Here is a 10,331-nt window from a genome sequence, read left to right on the forward strand (position 1 = left end):
TAAACCAAACCCTTGCTTCTTTCCCCCCCCAAAGAGCTAGAAACGGCCCCAAACTAAACCGAGCGCGGCTTCCCCGTGAACGCAATCAAAATAACCATAAAAAGCTCTAAATTGGGAATAAACGACGCTGCGGCCAGGTTTCACCGCTTGCAGCCCGGGGAAAGCCCTGGGGTGCCCATCGCGGGTGGGCGGCGGGTCATTAAAGCAATTTGGGATGAAAACACTCCCTTTTAGTTAAAGCACATGAGCTGTTTGTACCCGAACTGGGTGTTTTCCCAGTTGTCCCAGTTTGGCACCCGGTTGAACCTCACAGCGCGCATCGGTTTGGGCTTTGCGGTCTGATATTACGATGGATAAAATCCATTCCTGCGAAGCCGGGGCCAACACCGGGGATATTAAACCATCGAGACCCAATTAAACCCCATCTCTGGTGCGAGCGGGAGCGGAAGAGGAGCCGGATGCTGACCCTCAGTAGCGCGGTCGGATCCTGTGCCGGCGATTCAACGCATTTAAGGCATAAAAGAGAAGATTTGGTTAAATCAAGACCTATCCGGCAGCTCCAGTGCTGGGAGCGGCATATTTCAGGTCGAGAATCTCACACCAGGACTGCAAACGCCGTTTCCTCTCTTCTACCATTCTTATATTAAATCACCGCGTGTTTTGTCTTGATTAATTGGGTTAATTAGCATGGCAGCTCTTGGATGGAGGTCACCAGTGGGGATGCGAGCCCCTGGCACCGACTCTCCATGGGGCTTTGCCACCCACAGAGCGTGGCAAGCCTGCGTTGGGGACCTTGTGGCACTGCGCGATGCCATGGGGACCGTAGTGACACCCCACGCCGTCACAGCATCCCCAGAGCATCCTGCTGTCCCTTACGTCGGGGACCTTGGTGACACCGCACACTGCCACAGAATCCCCAGAGCATCCTGCTGTCCCTTACGTCGGGGACCTTGGTGACACCGCACACTGCCACAGCATCCCCAGAGCATCCTGCTGTCCCTTACGTCGGGGACCTTGGTGACACCGCACACTGCCACAGCATCCCCAGAGCATCCTGCTGTCCCTTACGTCGGGGACCTTGGTGACACCCCACGCTGTCACAGCATCCCCAGAGCAGGATGTCCCTGTGCTGAGGACCTCGTGGCACCACATGCTGCTACATCAGGGACGTTGGTGACACCACACGCTGCCACGGCATCCCCAGACCAGGTTGTCCCTGCATTAGGGACCTTGGTGACACCACATGCTGTATCGGGGACCGTAGTGACACCCCACGCTGTCACAGCATCCCCAGAGCAGGATGTCCCTGTGCTGAGGACCTCGTGGCACCACATGCTGCTACATCAGGGACGTTGGTGACACCACACGCTGCCACGGCATCCCCAGACCAGATTGTCCCTGCATTAGGGACCTTGGTAACACCACATGCTGCATCGGGGACCTTGGTGACAACCCACACCACCACAGCATCCCCAGAGCATCCTGCTGTCCCTTACGTTGGGGACCTTGGTGACACCACACACTGCCACAGCATCCCCAGAGCAGGATGTCCCTGCGCTGAGGACCTCGTGGCACCACACGCTGGTACATCGGGGACGTTGGTGACACCACACGCTGTCACAGCATCCCCAGAGCAGGATGTCCCTGTGTTAGGGACCTTGGTGACACCCCACACTGCCACATTGGGGACCCTGGCGACACCATGTGCTGCCACAGCATCCCCAGAGCAGGACATCCTTGTACTGGGGAGCTCATGATGTCCCACATCACCACGGCATCCCCAAAGCAAGATGTCCCCATATCGGGGACCACAGTGACACCCCACACTGCTACAGCACCTCCAGAGCAAGATGTCCCTATACTGGGGACCTTGTGACACCCCACAATGCCACAGCAATCCCAGAGCAGGACATTCCAAAATCAGGGACCATCATGACAACCCATGCTGCCATGGCATCCCTGGAGCAGGATGTCCCCAAATTGGAGACCTTGTGACACCCCACACTGCCACAGCACCCCCAAAGCAAGATGTCCCCACACTGGGGACCACAGTGACACCCCACACTGCCACAGCAATCCCAAAGCAGGATGTCCCCAAATCAGGGACCATAATGACACCCTACACTGCCACAGCATCCCCAAAGCAGGACGTCCCCACATCGGGGACCACAGTGACATCCCACACCATACAGCATCCCCAAAGCAAGATGTCCCCAAATTGGAGACCTTGTGACACCCTACATCACCACAGCATCCCCAAAGCAAGATGTCCCCAAATCAGTGACCATAATGACACCCTGTGCTGCCATGGCATCTCCAGAGCAGGATGTCCCCAAATCAGAGACCTCGTGACACCCTACATCACCACAGCATCCCCAAAGCAAGATGTCCCCAAATCAGTGACCATAATGACACTCTATGCTGCCACGGCATCCCCAAAGCAGGACGTCCCCACATTGGGGATCACAGTGACGCCCTACGCTGCCGCAGCATTGCCAAAGCAGGATGTCCCCACATCGGGGACCTCGTAGCACCACCCCCAAGCACGGGGAGGAGCTGGGCGCCATCCTTCCCACACGTGCAGCCGAAAGCACAACCCCAAACCCACCCGTCCCCCAGCAAATCCTCCTCCAAAACCTCCCCACGCACCCATGGCGAAACCTCCGGCCTGGTGCTCCGTCGCCAGCGGGGACCCGCAGCCAGGTGACCTCCCCGGGCAATGCCATGCATGGTGTAAAGGAGGAAGAACCAAGCAAAAGCTCAAGGTTTGGTGGAGCTGTGACCAACCACAGCTCCAACCACCCTGCCGATCCCCGCGCTGATACCTCCCCCCCCCGGGTGTGGATTGATAAGGGTGCCGGCGATTTGGGAAACAAGGAGGGAACCGAGGCTTGGAGATAAAGGCTCAGCGATTTGGATCCCACCTCGTTGGGTCCCACGCAGAAGCAGCACCCCCCTCTTCACCCCATGGGGGGACAGGGATGAGCCCCAAAATAAGGATGGGGTGAAGGTTAGAGCATCTTCAACCCCGCTGCTGCCGTTCACAACAACAAATTACCCAAACCGCATCTAAAAGAGCCTCTGTGCGGCACAGCACCCCAAAAAAAATCCCAGTGAGCAGCCCAAACATCCCCCTAAAGAGCAAGGAGGGGAGACAAGGCCACCAAAAAGCCACCAGAAGGGGCCCTGTGGCTCCCAGCCCCCATCACTCATGGTGCCTCCAGCCGAAAACAGGGTGATGGTTCGGGTACCACGACCGGGGATGGGAAAGCCCCGGCAGCGGCTCCTTCCTCCTTGCCTGCTCGAAGCTCAGTCGGGCAGAACGGAGCAGCTGCCCGAGCCACCCCGGTGCTCGTTCCTCCACTAACGAGCCCACGCGCTGCAGAGCCCGGATGCCACTCGCTTGCCATGATTCTTCCAACTCTTCTGCACCATCGTCCATCGTGGGTTGTGCTGCCTCTCCACCGGCAGCACCAGTTCGGCGCTCTCCGGCACGCGAGCAGCACGGCTCGGCACCAGCGGCACCCCAAAAGCCACCCTTGATGAGAGGAACATCTCCCTCGGTGATCGCTTGCTGACCTCCCGGCAGCAGCGTGGACTCTGCCTGGCTCCAAAAACCCACCGGCAGCTGCCAAACCACCTCTGGCTCATGGTCAGAGATGCTCGGAAGATGTTGGGCTAATTTTGTTGTGATGAGGCTGTTGGAGGCATCAGAAGAGCCCCAAAACCTTGAGGTTGGCGGCACCGCAAGCCCGCAAGACCCTTAGGCTGGCGTGCCCGTCTTAGCCTCCATTTTGGGGCATTTTGGGCCATTTCACCATGGTTTTTTGAGCTTGGGATGCCATGATGGGGGCTTCCATCCCTTTAAGTCTGCCCATGAGCAGGGCCGGAGCTGGGTCCACCCAAAGCACCCCAGGACCCCAAATGATCTCCACCACCCATCCAGAGCCAGGTTGGACACCCGGAAGGGGACGTTCTCCATCTCCCACCACAAGCCCTTGCTCTTTTTTGGGGACCAACACCCTCCTTCTTTAAAAACCATCTTTAAACACCAGCATTCATCCCCCAGAGCTAATTTTCCGCCCATTGACCACGGTGAAAGAACAGAGAGCTGAAAAGCTTCCCAGATGCAACACAGTCCTTCCCCACCCACCTCGTGGTGGGTAAATAACAGCGGGAGGCACCGAACAGATCGCCTGCACCAAGAGATAAGGTTTTAAGTCAACTGGAGTTTGTGGAGACAGGCAAACTCATCACAGGGAAGCAGTGTTGAAGAAGAGTCAAAGAATCAAAAGCCACCCTCTAGCCAGGAGACAATTCATGAGGCAAATCACCAGCCAGTGGTGGGATCCGTGGCCACCATCCACCTCATTTTCCAGTGTGGACCCAGGGATGGGGAAGGACAGGAGGATTGCAAATGCTTGGAAGGGTTCAGGTAGGACTTGGGATGGTGGAGGCACCTGGCCAGCGTTTGGCATTGAAATGGAGAGTCGAGGCAGGAGAGGGTTGATCCTCTAATGTAGACAGGGGACAGACGCTGGACAACTGGGGATCTACAGACAACTTGCAACAGCCGCGTTCAATAGATAAGGAATTGGCCGGATAGGTGCATCCAAAGAGTCACCATCTCAACATCCAAGTGGAAACCACTAACAAGTGGTGTCCCTCAAGGGTCCGTACTGGGATCAGTACTATTTAATATCCCCATAGACAACATGGATATTGGGATTGAGCGCACCCTCAGGAAGTTTGTGGGTGACACCAAACCGAGTCGATACCTTGAGGGAAGGGATGCCATCCAGAAGGCCTCAACAGGCCAACGTGGCTTCTTGATGATCCAAGAAGTGGGCCAACGTGAACCTCATGAAGTTCAACGAGGCCAAATTTGAGGTCCTGCACCTGGGTTGGGGCAATCTCCAGTATCACAAACTGGGGGACTGAGAGCAGCCTCATGGAGAAGGACCTGTTAGGGCAGGTCCAGAGGAGGCCATGAAGATGATCCAAGAGCTGGAGCATCTCTCCTTATCAAGAAAGGCTCATAGAGTTGGGGTTGTCCAGCCTGGAGAAATGAAGGTTCTGGGAAGACCTTCTCATGGCCTTTCCATATATAAAAAGGGGCTTATAAGAAAGACGGAGAAAGACATTTTACCAAGGGGCAACAGTTTTTAATTGGAAGAGGGTAGATTTCGATTGGACAGAAGGAAGAAATGTTTTATGTTGAGGGTGGTGAGACACTGGACCAGGCCACCCAGAGAAATGCAGATGCTCCATCGCTGGAAGTGTTTGAGGTCAGGTTGAATGAGATTTTGAGCAACCTCATCTAGTGGTTGGCAAGGGGTTGGACTGGATGATCTTTGAAGGTCCCTTCCAACCCAAGCCATTCTGTGAAAACCTCTCTGCTCAAAGAGCCCTCAGGAGTTTTTCCTGGAGCAGAGTCAAGGACGGACCTAACGCAATCTCCCATGGGTGACAGATCCCCCACCCCACAGCAGGACATCCCCTGCCAGAGCATCCAGCACGCACAGGGGGGTTTCCACAATGCCAAGGACATCCCAGTACATCTCCACACCAGCACTGGGTGCCAACCAGTCCCTGCCAGAGCTCCTCATCCCCCATCTCCCTCACGGCACAGCTTCCCCGGCACCAAGGGGTGAGGCAGAGGACAATGCCTTCACCCTGCAAGCGCACAGCTGCCCTCGGCAGAGCTGGAGGAGCGTTTCCGTTTCGACAAGAGGGGAATTCAGCGAGGCGCAGGTGGCACGGTTTCACTCTGCTCGGCGCAACCGCGGCTTCACCAGCAATACTGAAAACACACAGGTCCCCGCCACCACAGCGCAGCCCCCATCTGCTCTCTCCCGACACAGCACCGATCCCATGCCAACACGCGGTGGAGCACGACCACCTTGCATGGGGACGGGCAAGGCGTCCCCGTTTGGGGACCCAACACCACGCCAAGGGTATGAGGCATCTCCAAAAAGCCACTGGCTTGACCCACCATCGGGTTTTGCGCCTGTCTGTGGTGCTGAAGCCAGGCAGCGGCGCGGCGATGCCGGCCCGGCATTCACACCCTCATTTTTCTTTCCATCAAATCCACGTCTGTCACCGTACCACGGTTCCCGTTTCACCGCAAGCTGCTGAGAGTTGGGGAACACCTCCGACAACAAAAGACCAAACACTCAAAACCAACCCGGCGCGATGGTGCGACCACCAGGCAAACCAACCGAATCAACCCGAACATCACCGGGCACACACAAAGCATTGGGAGACGTCCCCGTCCCCCATGAAGCCACCCCCAACAGTGCCAACCGGGGACTTACCGGCCACGTCGTGTGCTTCCAGGGCAACGTCAGGTTCCTGACGGGAGAGCGACGAGAAGAAGTCGGGGTCCTCCTGCAATGGGCGCAGCTCGGCACTGGAGGGTCCCTTCCCCTCCCTGCTCATCGTTGCCAGATCATCCGCGGCATAGAAAGCATCTTCTTCAAGCTCCGTCTCCGTTTCCACCGACGTCCCAGATAAAGCTGGGTTCTCCAGGGGCTTTTTTGCATCTTGAAGGAACGCGGCTCTTCGTTCTTCGCCTTGGGGGCACTCAAGGGCAGGAAAAGTCTCTTTGTTTGGCTCCGGTGTCATTAACAGGGCTCTGCCTCCATCTCCTTGGCGCTCTGAGAAATTAGGGACAGCTTTCTCCATCCCTCGCCGATTGTGCTGTGTCACTCGGAAAAAAACACCGTGCCGGCACTCTGGAGGGTTGGTGGCCAGGGACTGCCAGCAAAATCTACAAGAAATAAGAGATAAAAGATGAGAAAATGAGAAAAAGGGGCTGGATTTTGCAGAGGTGGTGGAGAAATGGTCGCAGCTCTGCCCGTGCTGGGAAACCCAACGGTCTCGGTGCCTCGCTGTGGTCACCAAAGTTCTCAGTGTCCCAGAGCTGGGCAAGACATCAGGTCCCATCGCTCTCCCCTTGCAAAAATAGGTGCTGGTGGTAGCCGACACAGTGCTGGGTCCCTGCCAGAGTGGAAGGACTCCAAAAGGTGCTGCTTCACCCCAATATGAAGCTTTTTTCCCCCCCTCCATCTACGCCACGATTTGCTGGGGGAACAGCATTGCCTCCATCCCCTGCCACGTAGAGCCCAAAAATCCGCAGTTGGCCTCAAATTGATTATTTATCCCCTCAAAAAATTCCATCCCACAATGCAGCGCTGGGAAAGCCACTGGTTTGCAACCCTGGGAGCTCTGCTCTGCCACCAGCAGCCCCAAAATTGGGGTGGCTGCCCCCAAAACCAGGGCGTTGGGGGGGAATTTTGGGATGCTGTGCTGCATCCTTCCCCCCACCCCCACCCCCGTATGAATTCAGGCGGATGGGGCAAAGTGGTACCTTCATGCTGGGGGACCCTTGAAGGGTTTGGGGACCCCTCAAAGAGCTTGGGGATCCCTGGGGGGGCAAGCAGGTACCAGCCACCCAAGTGTGGAACCCCCTCAAAAATAAACCATCACCCCAAAACGCTTTCCACTACCCGATGCTGCCGCGGGTCCAGGTTAAAGGGTGAAAAATAAAATCACTGGGAGAAATAAAGGAGAGCGCTCAGGATCCTGATCTCTGCAGGATGGAGATGCCGGGTCAAATCCTGACCCGGGCAGGCAGAGAAGGGAAAAATATGAGGAAAGAGGCGCTAAAAAGCCGGGCTTATCAGCTCCGCCGGAGGATAAAGGCACAGGAGGAGAACGAAGGAGCTAAATTTACCCCGACGAGGAAGGAGAAGGCAGAGAAGAGACTATAAATACCTTCAAGGTAAAGAATGCAAATGAAGAGGGAATTATTCGAGCTGGCGCAAGATGTTTCCCCGCCCCGGGGCCAAGGGAGGAGAGCACCCGGCAGCCACTCCAAAATCTCTCCCGCCCCAAAAGCAGCCGGTGCCCGTGGCTTCCCCAGGGAACGGCGCCCGGAGCCAACTTGGTTTAGTTCACCAATAAGAAATGAAAATAGAAATTCAATTAAATCAATTAAAAATATGTTGGCTCCACACGCTGGCATCTTTCTTCCGTGAGGATCGGTTGCTCTGGCTGGCTTCAGTTTGTACGGATATTCCTCCAGCGTCGCATCCAAATGGCACCCGATGCCCGCGCCGCGCCGGCGGGATGCTCTCACCCTGACGAGCGGTGCCACATCGATGCTTCCCCCCACGTCCACAGAGGGTTTTTTGCAGAGCAAACCCCAAATTTGGGGATGTTTAGGGGTTTGCCGTGGCGTTGGCTCTGTGCCGGTGGGCTGGGATAAGGAATGCTCCGCTGGGATGAAGCCACCCGCTCACCCCACACTGGTTTACCGGGGGAAACCAGCGGACCATGGTGTCATTTTTAACCACCGCCCGGCTTAAATCCGGTTGTACGCACACAGCGTTCCCTTCTTACCGCCTCTCCCATCGTGCCACGGCGGCTCATCCATCGTGCCAGCAAGGAGCATCGGAGAAGCCTCCGCATCAAGTGGTGTGGGCAGGATGGGAGCTCGGCAGCTGGCACGGTGCCGGCGTTTCTCTCGGTGTTTTCCAACGTGCCGTCACACGGCGAGGAGTCACCCCAAAACACATCATCCCACTGCAGAGGGAATAAAGAGGCACGGCAACGTGCCGGGTGCGTGGTGGCAATGTGCTGGCAATGCAGGCAGGGGACAGGCAGGGGACAGGCAGGGGACAGGCAGGGGACAGGCAGGGGACAGGCAGGGGAACCTGGGATCCACAGGGGGGAAAAACCCATCGTGGGGTTTTGCTTTTTAATTGCAGCTGCATCTCAGCCCAGCCGGAGATCCCGGCACATTCCCAAGCCAGGGGGGATCCATCCAGGCAAGAATGGGTGAAAAAACCCATAAAATGGGTTTATTTTTAAAAGCTGTGGGGTTTTTTTGGGATGTGGCTTTGATCAGAGCCAACTCCGGGAGAGAATCCGGCATCCCTCGAGGACCACCGTCCCCTTTTCCCGACGATAAATGGCAGCATCCCTTCGGCACCGCGCTCGCCAGCTTGATCCAAACCTTTGCTCACCAGACCCGCGCCGAAATCCCTGCGCCGGGAATGACACCAAATCCCCCACTCGCACCCTGGCATCGAGCTCGGCATCACCCACCGGCACCTCAACCCACCAAAAACCCAAACCCAACCAAACATGAGCCGGCGCGGATGGGGGAGGGGAGGGAGATCGGTGCCACATCCCCCACCTCGCTCACCAAAAAACCCCCAGATTTTTCAAAGTTTTCCCTTTTCCTCCCAAAACATGAATCCATCCATTCACCAAGCCGGCAGCGCTCCCTAAAAACCCACCGCCCTCCCCAAAAACCCGCTTGGGTGTTTTCAAGCTCACCAGGGAGGGGAAAAAAAAGAAAAAAAAAAAAGATAATTTTTTCTTTCCCCCCCTCCCCAGCTCACTCCACACCAGCACCACAAAGACCCGAACGCTCACCGTAAAGTTGAAAAAGCTCCTTCCCAAACTCTGCTCGCTTCCCTGCTCGCTTCCCAAGCTCTGCTCGCTTCAAGGGTGGGAGCCGGAGTGCGGAAACCCTTCCCCCCAGCCCATCGCCCCAGAGCCATGCAAAGGCGGAGCAGAATTGGGACAATTTAAATGCTAAACCGGTTAAGTGGGGACAATCGCTGCCTTCCCTGGAAGTCAAGAGGAAGGGGCCTTTCCCCAGGCCAAAAAGCGCTGCCGGTGAAGTTTCTGCCGTGGGTTACCCTGCGCGCTCGCCGCACGCTCAAGTCAGGAAGGCTTTGGCTGCGTGGTTGGTTTTGTTGTTTTTTGTTTTTTTTTTTTTCCCCCCACCCGTGGGTTTAGTTTGGTTTTTCTTTTTCTTTACTGGAAGAGCAGAGCCACCACGCAGGAAAACGCTGCCAGTTTTTCCCCCAATTCATACTGGATGACGACCAAGAGTGCGGGGTTCGGCGCACTCACGGCACGCTTGAGCCGGGCACACCACAGCTTTTTTTTTTTCCCCACCCCGTTTATTTTTTTTTTTTTTTCCCTTCCTTGGAAAAAACTGCGGCACAGGAGAGCAACGGCGCAGAACGGCACTGGTTTTTCCCCCTCCACGCCAGGTCGCAGCCAAGCACACGGGGTCTGGCACGCTTGAGCCAGGCAGGCTACGACCGCGTGTTTTTTCCCCTCGTGTGGGTTTTTTTTTTTTTTCCTCCCTGCGAGAAACAGAGCAGAGTCGCGGCGCAGGACACGGCGCTGGTTTTTCTCCCCTCCGCGCCAGGTCACGGCCATGCACGCAGGGTCCAGCACGCTTGAGCCGGGCAGGATAAATCCGCGTGGATTTTTCCTCCCTGGAAAAAACCCACGGCAGAGCG

At 56.5% G+C, this 10,331-nt stretch overlaps 1 protein-coding gene across 1 annotated transcript in view; it reads right to left on the bottom strand.

The window, feature by feature from the left end:
• Positions 1 to 8,585, bottom strand: part of WIZ (WIZ zinc finger) — a 74,044-nt gene extending 65,459 nt beyond the window's left edge. Inside the window, 2 exon segments of the mRNA XM_035896788.1 lie at positions 6,318 to 6,772; positions 8,407 to 8,585. Of these exon segments, the coding sequence (XP_035752681.1) occupies positions 6,318 to 6,687 (370 nt within the window). The 5' untranslated portion in view covers positions 6,688 to 6,772; positions 8,407 to 8,585.
• Between the last annotated feature and the right edge of the window lie 1,746 nt (positions 8,586 to 10,331).

Source organism: Egretta garzetta, unplaced genomic scaffold, assembly GCF_000687185.1.
Source record: "Egretta garzetta isolate BGI_Z169 unplaced genomic scaffold, ASM68718v1 scaffold576, whole genome shotgun sequence".
Classification (NCBI taxonomy): Eukaryota; Metazoa; Chordata; class Aves; order Pelecaniformes; family Ardeidae; genus Egretta; species Egretta garzetta.